This window comes from Bos grunniens, chromosome 19 (genome assembly GCF_055505025.1).
Source record: "Bos grunniens cultivar Pamir isolate PY7600 chromosome 19, Bosgru_T2T1.0, whole genome shotgun sequence".
Taxonomy (NCBI): domain Eukaryota; kingdom Metazoa; phylum Chordata; class Mammalia; order Artiodactyla; family Bovidae; genus Bos; species Bos grunniens.
Window position 1 is genome coordinate 28,933,850 of NC_141183.1, and position 26,940 is coordinate 28,960,789.

Genomic DNA, 26,940 nt, shown 5'->3' on the forward strand with positions numbered 1-26,940 from the left:
CCTTTGGAGATTGCGAGTGAAGCAGACACAGCAGAGGTCCAGGGTTCTTGGAAGGTGGGTCACATTTCAGGACATTTCTGTGTCCCTGAGTGTAAACCGATAGCACACCTCCGTGGGCACAAGTGTGGCAGTAGGAGCCAGGAGCTGCATGTGGGGCAGAGACCTGCTCTCCACGGGCCGGGGCTCCACACCTGCCTATACCTCTCAGTTCCCAAAGGCTCTCCCCTCCCATCCCCTGTGAACCTCACGGAGCCAAACATGTAGGTGTTCTCCCCGCAGTCTGCCTGTTACCCTGCAGTCACTGGGCTTCACATCTCAGCCCCACTGTTAACAGCTTGAGCTGCTGGGTCAGGCACTTTACAGGGCTCGTATCGTGGCTTTGTCAGCAGTGGAGGAGAAGAGCAAGCTGGGCTTACAACAGCCCTCTTCAGCCCAGAGCCTTGTGCATGACGGTGTTGGCAAACATGGACTGAATCTGGGGAAGATGTAACCACCGAGGAGACTCAACTGACAGTGGCTCTGGCATTCAAGGAGGACTTACGAGCAAGCAAATTATTTCACTTTTACAACAACCATGTTATCCTTGTTTTTAGAGTGTAGAAGAGGTTAAGAAATTTAACCAAGCTCACAGTTATGAACCTTGAATTTGAACACAGCATGATTTCCAATATCCTGCTCCCTACTCCCAACCTTGTATTAAAAACATACAGAAGGGAATTTCCTGGTGGTTTGGTGGTTAAGACGCTGCACTTCCACTGCATAGAGCCCAAGTTCAATCCCTGGCTGGAAAACTAGGATCCTGCATGCCTTGAGGCCTGGCAAAAAAAAGCATCCTCAGAGAGCTGTGTCTCTGTCTCCCTCCTTTGTCCCTGTGCAGACTCCCAGAAAAAAGGCCATGTAAGGACAGGGCAAGAAGGCAGTGGTCTGTAAGGCAGGAATAGGGCCCTCACTAGAACCCAGCCATGTTGGCACCCTGACCTTGGACTTCCAACCATGGGGTCACAAAGAGCCAGACACAACTGAACGACTGAACAAAAACTCTAACATTCTGTCTAAAGTCAAAATTTCCCCAATTGTCCTCAGAATGTCTTCTCATAACTCCTTTTAAAAATTTCAACCAGAATCCAGGCAAAGTTCACACGTTATACTTAACATCTTTTAATCTGGTACAATCCTTCCCCCATCCCATCCACCTATATCACTGACAATTTTGAAGACAGCCCAGTTGTCCTATAAAAAGTACCACTTTCTAGTTTGTCTGATGTTTCCTCAAGTCTAAACTCAGATACAGCAGTTTCAGGTAAGGATTGCACTTAGGAGATGCTGTCTCAACTGCATCCTATGAGGAGGCATCTGATTGGCAGGTAGGAAGGCGAAGTTGGGGACAGACGTTTAACCTCAACGCAAAAGAAGCCACGAGGCTTTCAGCTCGGCGCCTTTTCTTTACACCAGCAAAGCCGGCTGAGCTTGGGACCCGCAATGCGGAGTCCATCAACTGAGAGTCCCGCTCTACCTCCCACGCCCCCTTCCTGCCCTCTTTCGCCTGGCCCCGCCCCGCCAGCCGGGCCCCGCCCCGGTCCAGCCCATCGCGCTTCCCCAGCCTCCGCCCACCCAGCGGCGGAACTAATGTCGCTCCCCTCGACGTCTGCCGCCCGGACTCTGAATCCCCGAGCGCCAGGCGAACGGGGACGCTGTTCTCCGTGGGCTTCCGGCGCACGCTGGTCGGCCGCAGCCGACGGTTCCAGAGTTCAGGGGTCTGCTGCCGTCTCTCCGGCCGGTGCGCTCGGTTCAGCTGCCGCCATGGGAATCTTGGAGAAGATCTCCGAGATCGAGAAAGAGATCGCCCGCACGCAGAAGAATAAGGGTGAGGGCCGGCCCCGCGGGGCGTCTCCCGCCACGGCTGCGGGCGGCGGGCAGGAGCCGTCGGGGCCGGGCGGGATCAGGGCCGGACCACAGGGCCGAGTGGAGAACCTCAGCTCTCGGAGCAGCGTCCGACCTGGATAGGCAGGGTCGAGGTTCGAACCCGGGTCTCCTGGCGGCTGGGCCTGGGGAGTTGGCGCTCTGCCCTTTAGTGGGGGGCCGTCCAGGAGGAGACCTAACAGGTACATCCTCGCCAGCAGCCTGGAGCCGTTAGGTGGGTGGAGGCGGTCCTGACTTGAGTCTGGCGGACCTGGGTTTGGGCCCGGTCTCTAAGCTTGGGAAGTCACCTCACAGTTCTTGGCTCTGCTGCACTGACTCACACCTTGTAGGGCAGCTGGCTTCCTCGGCCGCTGCCTGATGAATACTGAAGGACTTCATCATCCCAGCGACAGCAGAAAACACCCCCAGAATGCCCCCAGGAGTGGTACCGCTCGGGCTGAGAACCCCTGACAGTGGGTCTCCAGGTCTCAGTAAGGAGCTTTTGTCCTAAGTGAAGTGAAAAGCCAAGGGCATTTTAACTGAGTGGTGGTCTTCTTCTCCTCTGATCTCCTTGACAACGATTGCTACCTGGCTCTGGGGCCTCCTGGCCAGCATTCAGAGCATATGGGTCCCTCCCAGCCCGCCCTGGACACTTACCCATCTTGTGCTGTGTCTTCTAGCCACCGAGTACCACCTTGGTCTGCTGAAGGCGAAACTTGCCAAGTATCGGGCCCAGCTCCTGGAGCCGTCCAAATCGTCCTCCTCCAAAGGAGAGGGCTTTGATGTCATGAAGTCAGGCGATGCCCGTGTGGCACTGATCGGATTTCCCTCTGTGGGTAAGGTCAGTGATGGGCAGCGTGGGCCTCAGGAGGAAGGCGGCTTGTCTCCTTTCCCACCTGGATGCACCTCTTCCCTGCCTCTGAGTCGACTCCACAGACGGAGGAGAGCCAGCCTCTCCAGAGTCAGGCTGCACCCCTTTGTCAGCCCCACAGGGGTGTTGTCACCTCCCAGTCAGAGAGGCTCTGCTGGCCTCGGTCTCGTTTACTGAGCGTGCACCACATGCCAGGCACACTCTGTCCCTGCTCCCTCAGACCCCCCTAGCTGGGAAATGGGGGGCAGGAAAGCCGGAAGGGCAGGTTCGGGAGCCGGGGCGCCTGCTCTGTGAGCAGGTGTTTGAGCCCTGAGGAGTGGACCTTGAGGCGGAAAGAAGAGTAGGCTCACAGGCCCAGGTGGAGCCCGGGGCGTAGCAGCAGTGGCAGGAGGGGGAGAGTGGGTGGCAGTGAGGCCCTGAACTGGCCAGGTGTGACCTCGGTGCCCAGCTGCCCCCAGGCAGGTGGTTAGTAAGCACAGCCAGGCTCCAACTCCTTGAACATTGCTGGGGACTCATTCATCTTACCCTTTTCCCTCAATCTTACTTTCCAGTCTGCAAGGCATTCTCCCGGATGAGAAGCCCAGGCTGGAAGGAGCCACTCTAGTGACCAGGGGCTATGCTCTTGGGGTCTGGGTCCTATTGGGAATCAGGGCCCTGAGCACAGGAGGGCCCAGACCGCCCATTGCAGGGGTCAGACAGGTTCAGGGATGTCCCCCAGGTTGGCCTCTGGCAACCGTGACTCTCAGGGCTGCCTGTCTGCCCACACCTGTCTGCACCACCAGGTTTTTATCTTTCCTGAAGTTTCTAAGAGGCGCCCTGTGTGGAGAGTGTGTGACAGTGATTCTTTCACAAGCCTGAGGGTGTGTGAGTGAGCTGTGCCTGGCTTCCTGCTGACTAGGATGGGGTTGCCAGGCCAGGTTGCGCTCTTGGCACTGCCCACTGCTTTGCTGGCCTCTGGGCCATAGCATCCATCACTAGGGTCACCGTGCTCCCTGTTTTATCACCTCCTTCATGAGGTTGGGATCAGGAGGAGGTCTAGGGTCCTCCAGCACAGATGACTGAAGGCCGGGTCTCTCAGTCCACAGATGGACTGGCTGCAGGGTCCATCCAGACCCTTTCCCACACACCCTCCCTCACAGTCAGCTGTCTCAGGCTGGAGGATCCCTATCCCCTTGCCCTCACTGGAGTAGCAGCTTTGTGCCGTCACCCAGTTCAAGTCTGCCAGGCCCAGGAGGGTCTGGGGGTTCTGTGGAGCTGGGGATGGGCCCTGATACAGAGCGGGAACCCTCTTAGGAACCAGGTCCCTGTGTCCCTCACTCCAGACGGGCTTGAGGCCTTGGGCACGAAAGGGCCTTCTGATGTCCAGCCCCCTCTGGGCAAGGCCCGAGGTGACTTTTCCAGCTATTGTCATCACACCCCAGCCAGGGTAATTGGCAGGGAGGGGGGGCCCAGTGTGTGGGCTTCTCCAGGAGGCAGGGCACGACTGCCGCTGCAATGGCCTTCTCTCTCCTAGTCCACCTTCTTAAGTCTGATGACCTCCACCGCCAGCGAGGCTGCATCCTATGAATTCACAACCCTGACCTGCATCCCTGGGGTCATTGAAGTAAGTTGGGGTTTGCTGGGCCCCGGGAGGGAGGGTGAGCTTGTGTATGGGAGGGGGTCGCATGGGGGAGACTCTTGGCTGAGCTGCCCTGGCCTCAAGCATGGACACCTCTGGGGACTGGGGCTGCCGGGACCCCAGAGACGCCTGGCCCATCCTGCAGTCCAGGCTGGTTCCAAGGATCTGCCAGTATGAAGCCCTCCCTGGTTCCCTGAGGCTGGCCAGCCAGGTCCTGTTCTCCATGAAGCTCTGGAGCTCTGGGCAGCGGGGTCCTGTGGCCTTGGACCTCCCACCTACTCATTGAGGTGGTTTCTTTGAAGCACTGTCAGCACCAGCAGTGACTACTGTGGGCCCCTCCCAGGAGGCCTCCCCACTCTCAGGGCATGGTCTGCGCTGGGCTGGCTGGGGTGGGACAAGGCTCAGACCTGGCCCTGGGGCCAAGCTGGGTTCAGCTGGGCCCTTCCCAGCCCGCCCGCTCCACCTCACTCCTCTCCTGCTTCCTAGTACAAAGGCGCCAACATCCAGCTCCTGGACCTCCCTGGAATCATCGAAGGCGCAGCACAAGGTGGGGGCAGGAGTGGGCAGTGGGGCTGGAGGCTCAGGCCTTGGTGGGGGCACAGTGGGGAGCGCTACTCCTCCCCAGGTGCTGATGTCAGCTTCCTCCTAAAACTGACATCTCTATGAGTAGGACAGGGGTTAAGAGACATGCCTGCTCCAGGATGACAGGTGGCAGAATCCATGTGGGTCTATAAGGGGAGGAGTCTGGGCTCCCTGTGCTAGGGGTCCCACAGCCCTGCGCTTGTCACTGTAACCAGCACCCACCTTTCTGACCAGGGAAAGGCCGTGGCCGGCAGGTGATCGCTGTGGCCCGCACAGCTGATGTCGTCATCATGATGCTGGACGCCACCAAGGGCGAGGTTCAAAGGTCTGCGGTGGGGTGGGGTAGGCTGGCATGCCCAGGGAAGCCCTGGGGTGGGTGGCGGGACACTGGCTGCAGCTCTTGTGTCCCTGAACTCCTGGTGGGTGGTCCAGGGCACTTGGCCTGGTTACACATGAGAGCAGGGGCAGGGTGGTCCACAGCTGCACCCAGTGTGGGCGGCCTCCCCAGGAGGCTTGTGTGTGGAGGCATGGGCTGTGCCGTGCCGGCCTGGGTGCGCCGAGTGCTGCCCAAAGCCCACCAGGAGCCCAGCCCCAAGCAGCAGAGCCTCGTTCACACCCTGACCTGCGGCTGAGGGCACACCAGCCCGTCTCCCTTTGGGCTGACCAGAGTGTCCGGGGCTCTTCCTTGTTATCTCTGGTGGCTGGAAGCGATGTTCGGGATCTGGTGGTGTGGGGGAGAGGGCTGGTCTTTGTCCAGGTATGGGGTGGGGGGCTGACTGTTATATGGAGGCAGTGCAGCCTGCCTGGGACCCTTGTGAAGGCCGTGGGGCTCCACCAGGTCTCTGCTGGAGAAGGAGCTGGAGTCGGTGGGCATCCGCCTCAACAAGCACAAGCCCAACATCTACTTTAAGGTGAGGCCCATCACCTGTCACCTGGGCGCGAGCTGGGGGCTAGGCTGCCAGCACATGGGGTAGGGCAGGGCTGCAGCTGCCCCTCCATCAGTGGTGCCTCCTTCTTTCTCCCCCAGCCCAAGAAAGGAGGCGGCATCTCCTTCAACTCCACAGTCACGCTGACTCAGTGCTCAGAGAAGCTGGTGCAGTTAATCCTGCATGAGTACAGCATCCTCACCAGAAGGGCAGGGGGAGGGGGCAGGGATGGGTGATGCAGACCACCTGTTTGGGGCCCTTCTGGTGGGGGTGGGGGGCAAGGGGCTGCTGGTGCACAGGTCATCCTTAACCTGAGCCCCTCAGAGATCTTCAACGCTGAGGTGCTCTTCCGAGAAGACTGCTCCCCAGACGAGTTCATAGACGTGATTGTGGGCAACCGCGTGTACATGCCATGCTTGTATGTAAGTGGCGCCAGGCCCTGTGGGAGGAGGAACCCCTGCCCCAGCTGACCCGGCCAAGAGCCTCACCCCAGGGGCTGCTGAGTCATGCAGGCACATCCAGTTTGACCCCCAGAGTGCATCCTGGTCTCTGGGGGCCGGACTTCAGGCCCCTTCTGCTGCATCTCCCTCCCCATCCCCGAGGCAGCAGGTGGGATCTGGTCCCGCACAGCATTGCTCCTCCCCTCCCCAGCACTCTCTGCCTTTCCAACCCTAGGTCTATAACAAGATTGACCAGATCTCGATGGAAGAAGTAGACCGCCTGGCCCGGAAACCTGACAGTGTGGTCATCAGGTGAGGCTGAGCAGAGCCAATCTGTCTGGCCTCTGCGCAGCCTAAGGCAGAAGGCCGTCCTGGGGCTGCTCGTGACCTGGGCCAGGTCCTACGCTGACCAGGCTGGGACAACGGGTGATGTGGGGTGAGCTCTGGTTCAGGAAACAGAAGGACTTCGTCCACTGAGGTCCAGGGTGAGAGTGGTTAGGGCTTCGTGGCTTAGCAGTTAACCAGGGAGCCCCAGGCTGCCGCTGAGGCCCTGGGAGACGTGGCTTCTGTCATCACCAGAAGGAAAAGGTCCCAACATCCTCAGGTGGGGCTTCTCTGAGGGGTGAGTCCTGGGGGCCATCTACGCCCCGGCCTACCATGGCTGCAGAGGCCTTGTGGGGGCAGCCTGGCCTCGTGCCCCGCCCTCTGCTGCACACGGCCTCCACCCACATGCTTTGTAGCACCACAGTGGGGCTCAGCTCCTGAGGAGTTAAGACCTCGGGGACCAGGAAGGTGGTCTGGGCCCACGAGAGGACTGCTTCCTGGGCATCCCCAGCATCCACAGAGAGCAGCAGGCACAGGGGTCCCTCCTCAGGACACCTGCTCCCCTCCTGCTGCCACACCTGGGCCACCAGCCACTCTGATGTGCTCACTCTCACCTCGGGGGAGGGCGGGACTCCACTCAGGATGGTGCAGCAGCAGAGGACCAAGCCAGGGCCCACCCGGCCACTGAAACCCCTGCTGGGCTGCCGTTGGGGAGGGCTCTGTGCAGTCATCCTCTGCCCCCAGCTGCCCTGGCTGTCACACGTGCCCTGGGCCCTCCAAGAGCGCCAGAGAGATGGCCGGGCTCTGTGGGCAGGAGCGTGATGGTGATGGGAGGCATGGCAGCTGAAGAGCTGTCGGGCCCACCGGTGTGCTGCCTTCGAGCACCATCAGGGCCGTACTAGTCTGGTGCTAGGAGCCCCAGGGCCGCTCTGACCAACCCCTCCTTCCTCCCGGCAGCTGCGGCATGAAGCTGAACCTGGACTATCTGCTGGAGATGCTGTGGGAGTACCTGGCCCTGACCTGCATCTACACCAAGAAGCGAGGCCGTGAGTCCGGCACAGCCGTCCTCCCCCTTTTGCTAACCCTGGACTAGCAGGCTCCATGTGAGAGCCTCTCCTGTTTTTAAGCCAGCACCACCCTCTACCTGGGCCCTAGTGGCACAGGAAGCCAAATTCCAGGGGGCGCTGAGGGGAAGACAGCCCAGCAGTGGATTCCCCAGTGATAACAGGCCCCACGTCCAAGCTTTAGGGAACCGGTAGCACAGGAGCCTCCCCCAAGTCCCACCCCTGAGCACACGCCTCGCAGGTGAGTCTGGGCAGTTAGCATCAGCAGAGGGAGACGAGCTGCCCGGCTGGAGCTGGGCCAGTCCAAGTTCTCCTGCGGGTCCCCTTGGCCAGGGCTCTCACGGCTGACAGTCTTGCAGGGGTCTGCACCTGGATGGGGGTGTGTTTTGATTTTCTGTGTCGAGTCAAGGCTGTAGAGCCTGCCTGATCAGGACTCTTAGTGAGGGTATGCCAGAGAGTAGGGGGCAGTCGGTGGAGAATGGAAGGGCCCTTGTTTCCTGTAAAGAGAAGCCTTGTGGCATCGCACCCTGGCTCTGCTGACTCCCACCCACCCCCCAACCTGTGCAGAGAGGCCAGACTTCACGGACGCCATCATTCTCCGGAAAGGGGCCTCTGTGGAGCACGTGGTGAGTGAGACCTGCCAGGGGTGGGGAGCCCCTCCCGTCCCCTCGGGGTCCTGTCTGATGTCCTCTGGGCCCTCGGCCAACCCTCAGCCACGTGCAGTCAGGCAATGGACATGCATCCCACCACCCGGCTGCAGTCGGGCGTGGAGCAACGCCAACGGGTTGGGCACAGGCTCGTTGCTGGTGCAGGGACACCTGGGAAGCAGTGGTTGTCACTGTCCTGTCACACCAGAGCTGCCAGGTCCTTGGGGCCCTCCAGATATTCAGTCAGGAAGGCTGCCAGCCTGGGCAATTCCGGATGGTTCATTCCAAGTCGTGTACCCCAAATGCTGGCCCTTCTTCGTGCCCCCTACCCCAAGGGGCTGAGTGCTTCCTGCACCCCGTCACCAGGGACAGTCCATGCTGAACAAAGGAGCCCCGCTGCCTGCCAGAATTGGGTCCTTCGTGGTCGGCAGACTCCAGTCCCACAATCCTGGAGCTAAATAGTCCCACACAGGGTGGGGACTGCAATGACCAGGGTGGGGGTGCCGCAGCCTGTTAACCCAGGTGCCCTTGGGAGCCGGCTCTCCCTGTCGCTGCCCCCTGCATCTTTGCAGGGGACACAAACCCCAGCCCTTTCAGGCCCTTGGCCACCAGCTGTAGAGGTTATGGGGCTTCAGCCATGCCAGGAAGGAAAGTGGAGAAGCTGGGAGCAGAAGGGTGTTCCAGGCAGTGGGTGGCCTGTGCAGAGGCCCAGAGGCCGGAGGGATCGTGGGGTGTGGGCCGTGTGCTGCCAGCTGGCATGGAGAGCGCATGGGCGAGGCTTGTGGCAGAGGGGCCTGGGTCTCGGCCCAGGGAGGCCTGCCCCACAGGGCCTCGCTCCTTCCTGGGACACTTGCCTATCTGAGGGAGCAGCTGTCAGGGCTGCTGCTCTGGCACAGGGGGAAGAGGGCCCCTTCCGCTAGGACCCAGGTCCTCCTGTGGCTGTGGCCCCACAGCCTGCAGGTGCCCTGGAGGCGGGAAGCGGGAGCATCTGAGTGGCTGTGAGCTGAGGCTTCGTGAGGCTCACTGTCCCACTCTCCCTCCAGTGCCACCGCATCCACCGGTCACTCGCCAGCCAGTTCAAGTACGCGCTCGTGTGGGTGAGTTTTGGGCAGAGCAGCCCCGGTGTCAGGCAGGCGCCTCTGTCCTCCCACCTGGGGACCAGGGTGTCCGTCAGCCCTGCTGTCCAGATATACAGCACACGTGCTGACCCAGACCGGACACCGGCCTCCTGCTTTGGGATCCAGGGCGGTCTGACTCCTGGGAGTCCTGTTGTTGAAGCTGCAGGGTTTGCCTGTGCTGGGACCCCCACTTTAGACCCCAGCACCACCCCGCCCTCCCCCCGTGCAGCTCCGTCAGCCTCGGCCGGGTGCTTCCGAGGCTGATGAGTCCCCCTCCCCACCAGGGTACCAGCACCAAGTACAGCCCGCAGCGGGTGGGCCTGACACACACCATGGAGCACGAGGACGTCATCCAGATCGTCAAGAAGTAGTGCCCCCACCCCCACCCGTGGGACTCAGGAGCCCAAACCAGCAAAATACATGCACACCCTGGGAAGGGGGCTCACGTCTGCTGTTTCCACATTTCTTCAGCGGGCAGATGATAAGGAACTCGCTGGGCAGAGGATGAGGTTGGGTGGACTGGGCTGGGGTGTTTCCTGTGAGACGGGCCCCCGAGGGGTGCTGAATGTGGGTCTCTGGGCCCATGCCCACCCCACTGCTTCTGGCGCAGAGGAAGGTGGTTGCCCACCTCCCCCCGCTGGGGCCCATGCAGAAGCTGGCTCAGTGCTGGGCAGGGACCCAGGCCCGCCTGTGTCCTGGGGGCCTCTCAGCTCCTGCCAGCTTCTCTGGTTCTCAGGGAGGGGGCCGCCCCAGACAAACACCTATCCCCACCCCAAACCTGCCCAGGACTGCCCTGTGATGAAAACTAGAGATCTGGGGCTTTAAAGGCACAGTTCATGCCCCCCACGGCCTGACCAGTCCAGAAGGGTCACCCCTTCTCAGGGCAGCCCCTGCCCAGCACAAAACCCAGGACCCAGCCTGGTTGATACCCCTAGGGTGGGGAGTTTGGAGTCTGGACTCTGTTTTCTCTCCAAACCCCATTCCCTTTCCAAATCTTGGCTCCCCTTCCTGAAATAAAAAGGTAACCATGACTTCTGTTTACTAAGGACAACGTGTTAAGTTTGCAGAACTCAGTTGCCAGCTCTAGTCAGGGGCAGCAGTGAGCGGGTGGAGCCTGGGCTTGGGGGACCAGGGTAGAGGGGGAGAGGGGCCTTCTGCAGGGCTCTGCCCCAGGACGGTGGCCAGCACCCCCGGGAGGCTCTGCAGTGAGAGCGGGTTGGCTCCTGCTGCTGCTGCAGGCAGGGTGGAGGGGCCCCTCCCAGGGATGGGGGGGATGGTAACAGACTTGGGGGGACAGCCAGTGCTGGCTGGCAGGTGGGGGCAGGGCCCCAGGGGGTCTGGAGAGGGGCTGGGGTGTGGAACAGGCCCACAGCTCTGCTCTCCCTGCTGTTCTTGGCTCCTCTGTCAGCTGCTCAGTCTCCTTTCCAGTGACAAAACAGGAATAATGGACATTATTAAATATGCATGGGGCCCAGGCGGGCAGCGGGCAGCGGGGTGGGCTGGGCTTCTCTTCCAGGCCAGCTTTTCCACCGGCGGCTGCACTCCTGGGGCCTGGCCACAGGACCCCCATCAGGCAGCATGCGGGCAGGGAGCGTGCCACAGGACCCAGGTAAGGTGACTTGGCCTGGGCCCTTGGGGTCTGCCCCCAACCCCCTGGGTGCAGGGGTAGGGGGGGCGCAGTGGCTGAGCTGGGGCCTTGTCCTGACCCACTGTGAGGTCCATCTTGGCCTTGCTTTCTTTATCTGTGAGATGTGCGTGATGCTCGAGGTCGAGTGCAGTTCTCTTGATGATGGTGGGCTGCCCAACTCAGCCATGAGGTCCCAAAGGAGGGGTTCTGCCTGGGTGATGGTTGCCTCACATGTGGCGAAGGGCCCTAGGCTTACAGGGGTCACCTCCAGGCCTGTCTGTTCCCCAGTTGGGCTGGGGAAGGATGAGGATGAGACCAGAGGTCCAGGTGTCCCTGGCCAGTGTCTGGTTGGGAGGCATGACTGGGGCTGTGGTCACTGGCCCCCCACATCCCTCCCCATGGGTGGGCTTGTTTCCGGGGCAGTCTGGGTGTCTGTGTTGGGTCCTGGGCCTTCTGGATCTGTGGTCAGCAGAGTTATGCTGTCTAGTCTGTGCGAGGCTAGGTCAGCATGCCCTGGCCCTTCACAGAGCCTTATGCTGGGGAGGTGTCCCTGGGGCTGGAGGAGCCTCAACACCCACCTAATCCTCCTCCCTGACTCTCCACCTGGACCCACGGTCACCACACACCTTCTGCTTCCCAGACCAGACTTGTCATCTCCCCACACCTCCCACTTTGCCTCGGGCCCCAGGCCAGCCCCCACGGCTGTCTCCAGGGCTGCCCACTTGACCTGAGCATGTCCCCTACCAGAGCCAACCCAGGCCCAGCCACTGTCCCTGCACCCCATCTCCACACAGTGGCCCAGAAGCTTTTGTCCAGGACAACTGCATAAGGAGCAGCTGCTGAGAGCACGACACTCTGCAGCCAGGGGTCCAAAGCTCAGAGACCAAACCTCCCTGAGACCCGTTACAGACCCGTGTCTACGTGGGGGAGGTGTGAGATCTGGGGCCCAGCACGTAGTACGGCTCAGCACGCTTGGTCACTTCCACTTTCAGAACACAGATAGGCTTGCAGCACCCCGACAGCTCAGAGCCCGGCCATGTCCCCCACTGCTGGAGGGCTCACAGTCCCACCCCAGCGCCCAGCCTCACTTGGCTCCTCCTGCCATCCTGGCTACTTCTCACTTGCACTCTCACCTCACTCCATCCCTCCTGCCACCTGGTCTCTGCACATGCTATTCCATCTGCCTGAAAATTGTTCCCTCTTCCATCTGAACTGCTCCCTCATCTCACAGATCTTGGTTCAGGGTTAGCATCTTGGAGGGCCCTCCAGGTTCCCCCTGCAGCATCCCCCCCCCCCCGCCCACGTCATAGCCTGGCCTGCTCAGCTCTTCCCATGGCCGCAGTCCCCCCTTATTGGTGTGGCTTTCTGCTTAATGTCTGTATACCCCTGACGTTGGGAGCTGTGGGAGGGTGGAGGCTGTGTCTGATTCTGCTCCACTTTGTGGCCCCTAGCCCCACACGGTGCCTGGCAGGTAACATGTGAACGAATGAGATTTGTTCTCTGACAGCCGCTCTTTGACTGCAGCTGAGGCTGGGGAGGCCGAGAGAGAGGCGGGACCCTCAACAGCTAGAAAGGGGGCCCCCTTTAGAGACTACAGGGTGCCACCCCGCCCCCAGCTCCACATGAAATTTGAGGAAACTGAGGTGGGGAAAGGGGCTCAGGGATTCCTCCTGGAGCCACACCTCTGTCTGCCCACTCTGGGTGTCCTTGGCAGCTTGGTGTTTGTTTGGGAGGCTGGCACTGGACTGTAGCCATTGACTTGCCGGGCAGCAGGGAACCTCAGGTCCTTGGGCTCCAAAATCCACTGTCCAGATGAAGAGACTGATGTTCAGAGAGGCCAGCCCAGCCATAGCAGAGCCCAGCCCAGCCATAGCAGAGCCCATGTTCTCAGAGAGGGACCCCAGAGGTTCTGGGGGAGGCTCAGCTCTCGGTCGGTCCCATTCCCATCTTGGGTCTGACACAGTGAGTCATGTGGCCTCTTCCCTGGGCCCCTCGACTGTATGCAAGCATGGGCGCTGGGGTGCTCTCCACTCCCGGGGCTGAGGAGAGTCTCTGTGTGATGAACATAGAGCCAGGCAGCCTACCATTAGTATCACAAATACAGTTGCTCCAGGCCACGGCTCCCGTCTGCTCTGGGGAAGTGTCCTGGGTGACACTGATGCAGGGTCTCCCCACACCTCCCTCTGGTCTCTGCCACCGGCTCTGGTCCCCAGCAGTGCAGCCCCAGGCTCATTGCTGGGGCCTCTCCTCCGCATGCCCCCACCCCAGTGCCGTCCTGCCAAGACGCCACTGACTGATGGCTACTGTCAGCTCCGATCCATGCAATTCCTGCCAGCTACCCGGGCAGTGGATGGCCCAGACCTCCATGCGCAGGGCTGACATCCAGTCTCTCCCTGCTCTGCCCATAGCCTTGTCTGCTGGCAGCCTCCACTCCCACCCGGTTCGGTGAGGAACCCTGGCAGGCAGTCTTGTCTCCACACGCAAACACATCGGCAACCCCCACTCTGTCCTCGGCACCACCCCAGCCTTCCTTACGCGGTGGCTCCCACAGCAGCCTCTGCAGTGGCCAGAGGAACTCTGTGTAGACCATGGAGGTCTGATTCCACCCTTTCTCTGCTACGGCTCTGGCCAAGTGCTCACCCATGACCTCCGAACCCACCCCCACGTCTGCCCCTCACTGTGCTGTCACCCTGGCTCTGCTGTTCCTCCCTCAAGTCAGGACCACTGTGCTCCCCTCAGGCCTCCCTCCCTCCCCTCCTGCAGCTCTTGGCCCGGGTATCATTTCTGAGGCACCTTGCCCCGGCCCCTTTTGGTGCTGCCTCCCTGTGTTATTTCAACACCAATACTCACACCATGCGACCGCCTGTGTCTTTCACTCACTCACCTTATTTGTTGCCAGTCCCCCTGTCCAGAATGTCAGCTCCATGAGGGCAGGTTTCTGTTTTCTTAGCTGCGTCCCCAGTGCTTAAACAGCACCTGCTGCAGGACAGGCTTCTAGCAAACACTTCTCAACCAGTGAATGAACAGACAAGTCAGTGTTTGCTGTCCTGAGGGACTGGAGCCAGGCTGGGGAGGGGTCTAGGGGGGCCCTGAGCAGGGACAGGGCCTAGGCAACTCCCACCGGCACTGGGCCTTCGGCCCCAGAACTGGAAGGCTGGCTGAGCCCCTGCTTGCACCCACTGTCTTCCCCCCGCCACATGCTAGCCCGAGCACCCAGGAGCCCTGAGGCAAGGGTGACCTAGTAAGAAGGGTGACTCTGGACCACCAGACCTGGGTCGGAGCCCAATTCCACCATCCCTAGCTGGTTGACCTTGCACAAGTCACTTCACCTCTCTTTCCTCATCTGGAGATGAGTGGATGGTCTCCACCCATAGCCTGTTGTGAGACCCTCATGGGAAAACAGTGGCCTGGGTCTCAGTTGGAAACCACCTCCGGGAGAAGCAGTTGGGGGTGGGGTATTGGCCCCTCTGGGTTCAGAGTGAACCCCTGCTCCATGTTCTCTCCAGTGGGCAGCAGCCACAGCCCAAAATGAGGTGGGGGGAGACAGCACCAGAGGAGGTGATGGGGGTGGATGCCCCCTTGAGATCCCACCCTGTGGGGGCCCAGTTCCTGTGTGCCACCCCCCCTGGAAGGTGCCTGGCTACTCTGGTTCCCACTCCCTGGGGACACCAGCAGCCCCTGGCCTACCACTCCACACCATCCCCTGAACTGCTGGGCACCAAACGGCTCTTGGTGAGTCTTGGGGGAGGAGAAGCAGAGGCAGAGAAGGAAGCGAGGGGGCAGAGGGAGTGAGAGGAGGGGAGGATGGGGGTGCATCTCCTCACACACCCACCTCTTGGCTCCTCTCCTCTGTCTGAGAAGGGCCTCTCTGTCCCCATTTCATAGCTGAGCAAACTGAGGCTCCAAAGGGTCAGCAAGTGGTAGGCCCAGGGCTAGAGCGCCTCTGCCCCAGGATCTTCTAAGGAAAACCTTAAGGTAATCACAGAGTTGGCTGTGGGGCCCGAGGACTAAACGGAAGTCCAATGAGTGGAGAGCCTGACGTTAGCTGGAGACCTGTCCTCAGCTCCCCAGGCCCTTATGTCCTGATCCTCGATTCCTGGGCAGAGGTGGGCGAGGGGAGAGACAGTACCCAGGCCTTGGGTCCCAGAGGTGCGGCCCCTAAATTCTCCCCTGGCCCCTTTGATCTAACAAGCTTCAGCCCCTGCCTCTCGTAGTGCAGGTTTTTTAAGTGGACTGGTCACCGGCCAGACAGTGGGCACATGGCTTTGGGTCAAGCGGCCACCCTGGAGGAATCAGCTGTACCTGGAAACGGCAGGGACCACAGGGCTGTCTCAGCAGCGGCAGAAACCGGGAGGAGCGGCAGGGCCAGGAAGGGGCCTGGGACACGGGCCACACACATGGTGCCCCTGGTCAGGGATGCTGCCCAGCAGCTCCATCACATCTTGTTTCCTCCGTGTGAAGGAGACAGAGTGGGGTCATGACTCATTCCAGAGGAGGAAACAGGCCCAGAGAAGACAGAGGGCTCTCCCAAGACCACAGAGCCCATTGGCGGCAGAGCTGGGGCCAGAGCCAGGCCCCACCCACTGCTTTTGCTCCTCTGCACCCCTTGCCCTGGCCAGGCAAGAGGCCCCATCAAGCCCCACTGGAACTGAGATGCCCCCTTCTTGCCCTGCCTTCTGAGCCAGCAGCCTGGTTCTCCCCAGTAAATTATTCACACTACTGAGAGCTGGCCAGCTCTGGTTACACTGACAGCAGTCCTGGGCACCTGCCTTGCCCACCCTCCCCCTCCCTTACCCAGGACCTGGAGGGTCCCAGCTTCCCCTCCAGGGTTACTTGCTGGCCTTTAAACATCTGGCTCTGGCTCAGGAGATGGGGCTCCATTTGTGGCCCGGAACAGACTTGCTGTGTGGTTTAGGGCAGGAGGCTCCCCTTCTCTGGGGCCCAGTTAACCCAAGCGCTCACTTCTGTGGGTGGGTCAGCAGAGGCTTGGGGAGGGCTCAACTGGGGTCAGCACGGTTGTCCCTGTGGAGACTGTAAGGCTAAGTTGTTGCCCCAGCATGGGCCTGCCAGGCCTCCCCCACTTCCAGTAAACAACACCCAGGCGCTTTCCACTAACCTTGAGGGTGAAACTCTAGGCGGAGCTCGAGGAGATGAATTATGAATGTGCCCCCTTGAAATCCTGGTCCCAGCCAGAAGGAGCTTGGCTGAACCTTCCCAGGCCACAGGGTCGGTCCCAGCTGCTCTGAGTCAAAGGAGGCTGCATGTCCAGCCACAGGCAGGACATTCGGCAGGTCCCCGTGTCCCCAAGGTCCTGAGCTTGTGACACCAGACGATCTGGGAGGGAGCAGGTGACCACCATGGCAAAGGAAGATGAGGATGAGAAGAAAGCCAAGAAAGGGAAGAAGGGGAAGAAGGCGCCGGAGCCGGAAAAGCCCAAGCGGAGCCTGAAGGGGACGTCACGGCTGTTCATGGGATTTCGAGACCGCACGCCCAAGATCTCCAAGAAGGGCCAGTTCCGGAGCGCATCAGCCTTCTTCTGGGGCCTCCACACAGGCCCCCAGAAGACCAAACGCAAGAAGAAGGCGCGCACCGTGCTCAAATCCACGTCAAAGCTCATGACGCAGATGCGCATGGGCAAGAAGAAGCGCGCCATGAAGGGCAAGAAGCCGTCTTTCATGGTGATCCGCTTCCCCGGACGGCGGGGCTACGGCCGCCTGCGCCCGCGTGCCCAGTCGCTCAGCAAGGCGTCCACGGCCATCAACTGGCTCACTAAGAAGTTCCTCATCAAGAAGGCCGAGGAGTCGGGCAGCACTCAGGCCACCCTAGACGCCTGGCTGGACCGCTCGGGCTCCCGCGTGGGCTCGCGCAAGCTGCCCTTCCCGTCGGGCGCTGAAATCTTGCGGCCAGGGGGCCGCCTGCGCAGGTTCCCGCGCGCCCACAGCATCTACGCATCAGGCGAGCCCGTGGGCTTCCTGCCCTTTGAGGATGAGGCCCCGTTCCGGCACTCGGGCTCCCGCAGGTCGCTGTATGGGCTTGAGGGCTTCCAGGACCTGGGCGAATACTACGACTACCACCGCGAGGGCGATGACTACTACGACCAGCAATCGCTGTACCGGTACGAGGAGGAGCAGGAGCCCCTCCAGGGCGCCTACGGCCCCCACGGCCCAGCCTGGCCGCCCTACGACTACGCGCACCAGTACGTGCCTGAGGACCCCTACGACTACTATGGCCCTGACTACTACAGCGGCTCCTTCTACCCCGACTACACCTTCGGCTACGGCTACGACGACTACGAGCCCCCCTATGCGCCCCCATCGGCGTTCGCGTCTCCCTATGGCTACTACGAGGCTTACGCGGGCGAGGTGCAACCGCACAGCTACTACCCAGAGACCTACGCCCCTCCCGAGGCGCTCTACCCGCCGTACCCACCCTACGACCTGGCCTACGAGCTCCCGTATGCTGCGCCCCACTTGGATCCCTACAGCCTGCCCCACCTGGATCCCTACGCGCAGCCCTATGGTGTCCCCTTCGCGGAAGGCACCTATGGTGGGGCCCAGGCAGTCTACCCCCCTGAAGGGCCCTATCTTCCACCCCAGCAGTCGGCCTTCGCGTACCCGTGGGTGCCTCCGCCCATTCTGTCACCCCACAACCCATATGCCCACCCGATGGATGACATAGCGGAGCTGGAGGAGCCCGAGGAGGGGGGCAGTGAACAGCCGGGCACCTCCTTCCGCCTGCCCAGTGCCGCCTTCTTCGAGCAGCAGGGCATGGACAAGCCTGCCAGGTCCAAGCTGTCCCTCATCCGCAGGTTCCGCCTCTTCCCGCGGCCCCAGGTGAAGCTGTTCGGGAAGGAGAAATTGGAGGTGCCCCTGCCGCCCTCCCTGGACATCCCTCTGCCCCTGGGTGATGCAGATGAAGATGAGGAAGAGGACGAAATGCCGCCGCTGCCCCCGGTGCCCTACGGCCACCCCTTCTGGGGCTTCCTCACGTCGCGCCAGCGCCACCTTCAGCGTGCCCTCTCGGCCTTCGGCGGCCCCCGGGGCCTGGGCTTCAGCCCGGACATTGGCCGCCCCGCACCACGCCCGGCCACGTCGCTGGCGCGGTTCCTCAAAAACACCCTGTCGGAAAAGGAGCCTATCCCGCGGCTCAGGGGCAGCCGGAAGGCCCGGGCGCGAGGCCCGGCGGTCAGGGAGGCGGCTTATAAGCGCTTCGGCTACAAGCTGGCGGGCATGGACTCCGAGCGCCCCAGCACGCCCATCGTGCTGCGTAGGGCGCAAGCACGCGCGCGCAACAACAACAACTGCCACCGCCCTGCGACCCCACCGCGCACCCCACGTCTGGGCCCCAGCCCCATGCCCGGCCCAGCGCCCACCCCAACCCTCGCCCCGCCCCTCGCCCTGGCCCCAGGCCTGCCCCCGGCCATCTCGCCCTACAGCTCCCTCCGCCTGCACCCGCCACCCTGGGCCGCCCCGGCTCACGTGCCCCTCGCACCCCAGGCCAGCTGGCGGGCCTTGGCAGAGCCCCCACCCCTGATCCCTGAGGGGCTCCCAGACCCACTGGCCTTCCCCGGACCGCAGTCTTCCTTCAGGGGCTCTCGCCACCAAGGAGCTGCCTTCGGCTTCCCTGGACCCTCACCCCGACCCTCACTGAGGAGCCGGCCCGGTTTGGGCTACTGCTCACCCCTGGGGCCCCTGTCCCCCCAGCCCTCCATCCGCGCCGTCCCCTTCCGGCCGCCTTTCTCGCTACCACCCCGCCGTCCCCGCTCACTGCGGGAGCCCCCGTCCCCATGCCGAGCCTCACCACGCCCTGGCGCACTCCGATCACCTTTGCTGGGCCCCCCGCGGCCGCCCTCACCGCCCCCTCTGCTGGGTCCCCGCCCGCGGCACCGCTCGCTCAACCTGCCCTCACGCCTCCCGCGCACGTGGCGCCGCCTCAGTGAGCCGCCCACCAGGGCCGTAAAGCCCCGGCCCCGCCAGCCCTTCCTGCTGCCGCAAGGGCCTGGGTCTTGGCATGCGGCTGTTGCTGCCCCTGAGTGCCCAGAGAGCCAGGGCGAGCCCGAGGACTCGGAGACACCCTGGATAGTGCCCCCGCTGGCCCCGAGCTGGGACGTGGACATGCCTGCCACCCAGCGCCCACCCTCGCCCTGGCCCGGAGGCCCTGGCAGCCTCCGTGGCTTCTCCAGGCCACCCCCTGTGCCCTCGAGCTCCTTCCTGCAGCCCGGGGGCCCGGTGCCCTCCCCTGCTCTCCAGGCTGAAGACCCAGCCTCTGACTCAACCTGCGTTTTCCTGGGGAGACACCAGGACCCAGGACCCGGACAGCTGACCAAATCAGCCAGCCCCAGCCCCAAAAAGCCTGAAGAAGAGGCCTGCCCAGGGGACGCCCAGACACCAACAGAGCCTGAGCCCCCAGCCCCAACACCCTCCAGCGATGCCCACTCAGATCGGAAAGCGCTGAGGCTCAGTCTCTCCAACCCGCTGGCTGCTTCTGACCAGATGAGAGCCACATGGCCACCATGGCGCCGGTGGGGGACACTGCCCAGTGCCCCAGCTCCCTTGGCACCCACAGGGGCCCCGGGACCCCTGCCCAAGGCAGGTGAACGGTTCCAGGCAAGTCCTGGGCGTTTTGCAGTGGTCATGCCTCGTATACAGAAGCTGAGCTCCTTCCAGCGAGCTGGTCCTGCCCCTCTGCAGCCCCTTGTCCAGGTGACCCAGGAGCCAGAGCCCATCCCCAGGCCAAGAGCCTGGAGTCTGCTCTGGTCCCGCCTCTGGCTGCCTGCGGAGGCCCACCAACCCCAGCTGCAAGTATCCACCCGCCCCCTGTCCTGTCGCCTGGGCCCTGGAGCTGCCGGCCTGCCCCATGGGGGCCCCTCGGAAGAGGTTGGCACCAAAGGCTTGTGGAGCAAGGTATGGGGGCACAGGTCAGAGGGAGGGCTTGGGGTTCCTTCCTGGGAAACAGGGCAGGAGACATTCTCAGGACCTTGGAGAGCGGCTGCCGGCTTGGGCCTCGGTCTTCCCATCTGTAGCTTGGAAAGAACAGCCTCTTGGAGCTTCTGGAGAAATAAATGAGGGGCTGGATGCCCGGCACAGGCAAGCAGAGGACAGAGACGCCAGAAACTCCTTGCAGGTCATGTGGGGGAAGGGATCTTGTCCATCCTGGGCTTCAAGCAGCCCTGTCCTCGTCCGACCTGGATGGCACATCCACCCTCAGCTCTCTGCAGAGATCTTGGCTGAGCACAAAACTACAGACCCTGCCTACCACCCTGTCCCACCCCCATTCACATACATGCTGTTCCTCTTGCCAAACTGGGGTCTTTGGTCTCTTGGGGGCTCCTGCTTAAGGGCAGTCTCCTGGGCTGCAGGGCATTGGACTGTCTGAATGTGAGGGCTTAGGACCCAGGCTTACAGCCTCTTTACTGAACAGGGCAGGCAGGTACCAAGACCCAGGGGTCACACTGTTTCACGCTGAGCCAGGAGTCTGTCTGGGCCCCTGTAGGGTGTGAGGCAGGCAGTCTGTCTAAGGGGTGCCAAGTCCGTGCTTGGCTGCCACGCTTGCGGCGGAACGCGAGCTCCGTGCTGGCAGCCTTCAGTGGAGGGGGGTGGTCACTGGAGCCTCCCCCGGGAACACCTGGGGTGGGCGGGGCATGCAGTGGCCTCGTGTGTTTCCCAGCCTCCGCAGACGGGGCCCAGTGGAGTGGGCAGCCAGTGGCCCAGCCATGGCGACTGGGGCAGCCTGGCTGCTGGGGGGGCCCTGGCCCCGGCGGCGGGTGCCCCGTGCTCTGTGGGCCGCAGCATTGCGGGAGCGGGGCACGAGGCGCCCAGGAGTAAGGGGCAAGGATGCCTGGGCCCTCCTCACCCTGGAATATGTGAGTGGCTGGCGCACCTGGGCAGGTGGGTGGGCGGGAGGCCAGGGCCTCTGGGGTGATACCTGCTGTGCCCTACTTAGCACGAGGGCTGCCTCCTGGTGTCCCCTTTCCTCGCCTCTCAGGGGTGGAGGGGTGCGGGCTGGATTCAAGAGGCAGGAAAGGCGGGTGCCCAGGTGTCCTCTCCATTCCGTGGGTCACGTGCAGGCCTGGAACAAGTGCTCAGCCACAGCACAGCCAAACATGGAGAGCACATGAGTGCATGTGCTATGGCCCAGGCTGACGTGGCATCCTCAGGTCCATTGTGCACACTAGATGTGCACAGAGGAGGCCCTGCCGCCCAGAGCGGGCATTGGGACTTTTGTTTTGAGACCCCCAGATGCGGGGACACGGGACACAGGAGAAACTGTCAAATGGAAGTTGAGAGTGTATGCTGCACGTGTGTGCCCCATCCATGGACCACAGGCCGGCGTGCATGTCCACAGGCGCTCTGCAAGACTGCGGGGGCTGGGGGAGAGCCTGAGTGGCAGGCAGTACTGAGCCCGGGTCTGTGTGCATGGCTCAGTTTGCTCAGCGCTGGTCACGGGGTGTGGTGTCAAATGGGAAAGTCCTCATCCTTCGAAGGGCCCCAGGCAGCAGACATGGATGCTAGTCATCACATAAGCCAACTTGGGCATCACCCTGGAGAAGAGGGTCAGCCCCAGGAGCATGTGAGGCAGGAGGCCTTGCTCCTACAAGCATGTGCTCACCTCCTGGGCAGGACCCTTGGGAACATGTGGGAGTACTGAGGCCGGACGTGGGTCCCTGGACTAAGGGTTGCGTTCCGAGGCGGGGGTCCCACAGGACCCACCCAACCTGGCCTCAGGGTTCCCTTTCCTGCAACGAGAGTGGGTCCTGGTCATGTCCAGGCCATGGGGGCCAGGGACGCATGCATGGCTGACTGCTGGTGTCTCCTCCAGATGCACTCAATCCGCAACCTACCATCCACGCAGCTCCGCGAGCAGCAGCAGGAGGACGGAGTGGAGGACATGACGCAGCTCAAGTGAGTGCTCGCCGTGGTCACCATGCTCCCAGCCAGAGCACTGCCTCTTGCCCAGGCACCCCTCACCTCCTGGAACATTTCCTCCTCTGCAAAGCGAGGGTCAGGCAGTGTCACAAAAGCCCAATAATTTGGAGGGGCTGGGTCCAGACCCCAGCCCTGGCCTTTACTGGCTGGGCCCAGGCGGTTACTCAGCCTCTTTGCCATGGTTTCTCACCTGCAGGATGTGGGGAGGCTGTTGTGGGGTACTGGCACAGCGGAGGTGCCCCAGATGTGAAGGCTGTGCTGGTCAATATCATTATCCAACCATGGGGACAGCCCTTACGTCTGCTACCTGAGAGCAACCCCACCTCGGAGACATGGGGACAGTGATTGTTATGCCCATTGGACAGATGGAAAAGCTGAGGCACAGAGAGGTTAAGTAATTTGCCCAAGGCATCACGGTTGGTGTCAGAGGTGGGACTTGAACTCTGACCTTTCTGACAAAGGCCCTGCCCCGAGGGGAAGGTGCCCCCTGACTGTCCCTCTCCATGCCTTCACAGAGACCTCCAGGAGACCACCGTGCTGGCCAACCTCAAGACCAGATTTGAACGGAATCTCATCTATGTAAGGCCTGGGGCCAGCACCTCCCTGGGCTGGGATCTGAGGGCTGCGGCTCCCCTGCCTCCTGGGGCTGCAGTGGACAGCATGGATTTCTTCTGCCCACCCAGACTGGAGTTTCTACTATTCAGCCATAGCATGCAAGAGCTGGGAGCACTAGCACCTAAAGTCCTAGAATACAGAGTCTGAAAATAGTGGGTGCCAGGAGCAGAGACCTGGAGACAGGGAACCCAGAAGTGTGTGACCCCTGCCACCAGGGGTCCAGTGGATTAAAGCTTCCAGAGACCCGGGTTCCAGAAGAGGCAGTCAGGGGGCGGCCCCAACTGTGAACGAATGAAGCAGGCAGCAGCTGTCGTGGCCATCCTTGCAGCATCGTGGCTGTGGGGCTTTGCTTGCTTCAGCCTTCTCTGGCCTCAGCCTGGTCAGTGCCTGACACTCCACCACCAGAGCAGATGACCCATCAGACTGTCAGGGGCCAAGGTGTAGGCACCAGGGCCAGGCAGCCAGGCATCTGTCCCCACAAAACAAGGATCCCGACTCCAGAAGTAGGGGAGGGAGGGATGCAGACAGGCACTGAGGCCACTGTCTGCCCAGCAGACGTACATCGGCAGCATCCTGGTGTCGGTGAACCCGTACCAGATGTTTGGAATTTACGGGCCGGAGCAGGTGCAGCAGTACAGCGGGCGGGCCCTGGCCGAGAACCCCCCGTGAGTGTCTCTCAGGCTGGGAGAAGGGATAGCCTGGGGTCTCCTGGGGCCCTGTCTGAGCTGGGGGTCGGGGCAGGTGGTGGTGGGTGGCCCAACAGTCTCTCCCCAAGCCTGGCCATAGCCCTCTCTGGGCTGCAGGCCACTGTTCTGCAGAACTGCAGGCTCAGTCTGGACAGGGAGCCTTGCAGGAGCATTCTCCTAGGAGTGGGCATGGAGCAGGACTGGCCGCTCAGCTGGGCAAAGGTGCCCCCTGCCCGCCCACTGGGAGGTTTGGGGGCATGGGGCAAGGCCTGCCCAGGAACCCTTTGGCCTGTCTCTCCAGCCACCTGTTCGCAATTGCAAATCTCGCCTTCGCCAAAATGCTCGATGCCAAACAGAACCAATGCATAATTATCAGGTGAGCAGGGGTGGGGCTGGGGACCAGCTTCCTACCCATGTCCTCTTGTGTCATGGCGAGGTCAGGAGAGCCTGGGGGACGGCACTGTGAGCAGGTGGCAGCTCACTCTGCTCCTTTGCCCGGGCAGTGGAGAGAGCGGCTCGGGAAAAACCGAGGCCACGAAGCTGATTCTGCGCTACCTGGCGGCCATGAGTCAGAAGCGGGGCGTCACACGGCAAGTGAGTCCATCTCTCAGCTGCGTGGTCTGTCCATCTCCCCCAGCCCAGCACCCAGGGATGCACAGAGAGGGCTCATAGGACTGGGGGCTCTTTCTGCCTGCCCTCCCTGGGAGTTCCTTCCTGCTCATGTCTCCCTGCGTGAGCTCTATGTTCCAGCTTCCTGGAGCAGCCCAAATAGAGGCTGCGTGGGCCAGGGGCGCCACCCACACTCCCTGCCTGGCCTCAGCTTCATGGTCGTGAAGGAGGCAGGACTGGCCCGAATGTGGAGGTTGCAGGCAGGAGGTGCTGGGACACTGAGAAGGCCTGGCCAGGGTCTGCAGAATGGGAGTTCTGCTCAAAGCTAGGTTCCCTGAACTGAGGATGTTAGAACCTCAGTAAAGGCTTCCCAAGGACCCACTGTGTGCCAGGCCCAGGCTAGGCTCTGGGAGCAGGCCACAGCACCTGTTAAGCCTGCTCCTGCAGTCAGGCCGTCTGGGTCCATTCTGGGCATGACTGGGGTTACGGTCTTAAACAACGTCTCTTGTCTTGCCCACTCCTGCCACGCTTGACCGTCATCCTCATCTGTCTCCCATTGACCAGCACAATGGTGCTGCAGCACCATGGCCCAGGGGCCAGCACGTCTCAGGGCTCCTCCTGTTGGACTGGTTTTGGCCATGAGTCCTTGTGGAACCCAGTCTTGCCTTGATCAACTGATGTCTGGGCCACAGGCTCCATGTCTGGGCTGAGATGTGACAAGGGTCCCTGGGGTGGGGTCTTGGGAGGGCACTGAATGCTGCCCAGCCCAAACACAGCACCACCACACCTCCAGGCCAGGCTGGATGGCCCCAGGGCCCTGATGGTCCCGCCCCGGGCTGCGTGCCTGCCTCATGCCAGACACCATGGGGAGAACTCACTCCAGATGCCCTCAAGGGGCACCCAGACGAAGGGATAGTACAGGCCAAAGCCCAGGTGGACCCTGACTCCTGGAGCACCCCCAGGCTGGCCCCCAGGCCTCTCTGGGTCTCAGTCCACTCCTCTGTGCAATGGGCAATATTTCTGGGACCAAGCTAGACTGTGAGTGCAGGGAACTGGCCTGGTCGCCAGGATAACAGGTGTCACTTCTCTGTATCCCCGGCCCTCCTGCTTCACCTGAGAGTTCATCCCAAGGAAACAGCGCAGCCAGAGAAAACGCTGCCTACACCACCGAGCTCGGGCTGTGGGGTCCTCGCTCTTCTGACCCTGGAGTACCGGGCACGCGGCACACCTCTCCGAGCCTCAGCTCCCTGATCTGTAAATGGCTGATACTGGCATCTACCTCGTAGGATCATTAACGATGCTGTAACTGGGACAAAGGGTCTGGCATGCAGTAGTTGCTTACTAAGTGGGCACTGTAATTCGCTATGCCCTGGTGGCTCTGCTCTTTAACCCCTATTTCATCCATTCAGCAGATTCTTTTTTTTTTTTTTTTTTGCTTTTGGCTGCAGTGTGTGGCACACGGGAATCTTAGTTCTCCAACCAGGGATTGAATCTGTGCCCCTTTCAGTGGAAGCATAGAGTCCTAACCACTGGACCTCCAGAGAAGCCCCCTTGCAGATGTTTGTAGAGGGCCTCCTAAGTGCCAGGTCTTGTGTGGACTCTGGGCACCAGGCACGTGCAGACAGATTTCTGCCTGTGGGGCTGATGTTCCATCAGGAGACAGGTGTGCAGGGAAGGGCTGAGAGCGGCAGGGGAACAGAACTCTTAACGCCCAGGGGCCAGCACGGGCACAGTCAAGGGGACTATAGTGTTGGACAGATCGAGGGAGGGGACAGGAGACGAGACGGGGCTGTGCCAGGCCTTCCAGCCCAAGGGGTGGGAGCTGTGGGGGACAGGGGCAGGACCTCACTCAGGATGCAGAGGACCCCAGGTGGGAACTAGGCAGGGCAGGAAGGAGGCCCTTCCAGGATGCTGGGTCACAAAGACATCCTCAGAGCCCCCAGCCTGGGACTACACCTTGGTCCCTGAGCCCAGACACCTGGGTCTCCAAGGCTCAGGGGTCTGCTCTCACCTGGCGACTCTCCTGCCCACCAAGTGCCGGGGACCAGCCCCAGCTGATCCAGGGTATTCGAAGGAGAGACGGCCTAGGCGACTATTTATATGCTAATTAGAGATATAGAGAACAATAGAATGAGGATAGCTCAGTAGGGAAATTCAGTGGAGAAAAGAAGCTGAGTAGCTTGGTTTACGCGGGAGACCAATAAAACTTCAAGACAAGAAGTTTGCACCACTTACGTAGGCCGCAGGCGCCCTCTCGAATAGCGGAAGGTGTCTCACCCTAGACTCCTTCTCGAGTGGGTCTTAGAAGCCCAGGCATAATTAGTAAGCGTGGTGGGTTCCGCGCTCCAGATGGAGACTCAGCTGGAAGTTAAAGGGAAGAATGACATGGGGAGACCAAGCGCTGGTGAACAAGGCCCATAGCTTTATTTTCAACAGGGGCTTTTATACCCTAAGTTACACATAGAGGATAATAGGGGATGCAAAGTCAGCAGTCTTTGATTCTTATCAAAAACCAAGGTTTCTTTCCTGCAAATTTATCGTATACAAATGGTTTAGGTGATTTACATCATCTTCTGGCCAGAAGGCCTACTAACATTTTATGACTCTTGACAAGGACTTATCAACAAAGACTTATTTTCTCTAAGAGTAATTATTTCAAGGTTTGGCACCATCTTCCAAAGATAAAATTGCATTCCTATAGGGCGGATGTGTAATGGGTTTACAACAAAGAAAGAATTTATTACCTTAAGGGTCTAAAGTTACTAACACCAAGGCCACTACTTATTTTTTCTATATACCAACTATTAATTAATACACATTCAAGGATACAATTCAGGGGATGTGAAAACTTGGCAACAAGCATTGACTCATCAATGAAATCCTTTACTAGTTTATTCTGACAGTTTTTAACTCTCTGAGAGGCTCTAAGCTATTTGAATATCTTAAGCTTCCCGTGCCTCTGGAGGCTAGGAGACTGTAAACAATCGTA

The 26,940-nt window shown here is 61.1% G+C and overlaps 2 protein-coding genes across 12 annotated transcripts in view; both read left to right on the forward strand.

The window, feature by feature from the left end:
* The first annotated feature begins 1,702 nt into the window (after window positions 1-1,702).
* DRG2 (developmentally regulated GTP binding protein 2) lies at window positions 1,703-10,520 on the forward strand. Of its 2 annotated transcripts, none has more exons than XM_086358459.1 (13): window positions 1,703-1,864; window positions 2,580-2,740; window positions 4,284-4,373; window positions 4,875-4,935; window positions 5,205-5,295; window positions 5,809-5,881; window positions 5,998-6,088; window positions 6,221-6,318; window positions 6,572-6,648; window positions 7,618-7,706; window positions 8,292-8,350; window positions 9,415-9,468; window positions 9,774-10,520. In XM_086358459.1, the coding sequence occupies exons 1-13, from the start codon at window positions 1,801-1,803 to the stop codon at window positions 9,858-9,860; spliced, it is 1,095 nt and encodes a 364-aa protein (XP_086214585.1). In that variant the 5' UTR covers window positions 1,703-1,800; the 3' UTR covers window positions 9,861-10,520. The 2 variants fall into 2 exon arrangements, with proteins under 2 accessions (XP_086214585.1, XP_086214586.1); XM_086358460.1 differs by having other exon boundaries at window positions 2,580-2,735.
* Window positions 10,521-10,527: 7 nt separating this feature from the next.
* Window positions 10,528-26,940, forward strand: part of MYO15A (myosin XVA) — a 53,833-nt gene continuing 37,420 nt past the window's right edge. For 7 of the 10 annotated variants that reach the window (XR_015147780.1, XR_015147781.1, XR_015147782.1 and 4 more), the window contains exons 1-7: window positions 10,972-11,098; window positions 16,425-20,019; window positions 21,935-22,017; window positions 22,557-22,620; window positions 23,212-23,321; window positions 23,644-23,718; window positions 23,846-23,936. Coding sequence is in view for 7 of the 10 variants with exons in the window: in XM_086358419.1 (XP_086214545.1) it covers window positions 16,474-20,019; window positions 21,935-22,017; window positions 22,557-22,620; window positions 23,212-23,321; window positions 23,644-23,718; window positions 23,846-23,936 (3,969 nt within the window). In the remaining 3 variants the exon portion in view is untranslated. Of the gene's footprint in view, window positions 11,099-16,344; window positions 20,020-21,934; window positions 22,018-22,556; window positions 22,621-23,211; window positions 23,322-23,643; window positions 23,719-23,845; window positions 23,937-26,940 lie in introns of those variants that run through there. The other 3 variants (XM_086358422.1, XM_086358423.1, XM_086358420.1) reach the window with 3 other exon arrangements.

What these genes read in the sequence shown, in the direction of transcription:
- DRG2 (XM_086358459.1), top strand. Translation starts at nt 1,801, where the DNA reads ATGGGAATCTTGGAGAAGATCTCCGAGATCGAGAAAGAGATCGCCCGC. An exon ending in GATTTCCCTCTGTGGGTAAG is followed by an intron (nt 2,741 to 4,283) that starts GTCAGTGATGGG and finishes TCTCTCTCCTAG; the next exon opens with TCCACCTTCTTAAGTCTGAT. An exon ending in CTACACCAAGAAGCGAGGCC is followed by an intron (nt 7,707 to 8,291) that starts GTGAGTCCGGCA and finishes CAACCTGTGCAG; the next exon opens with AGAGGCCAGACTTCACGGAC.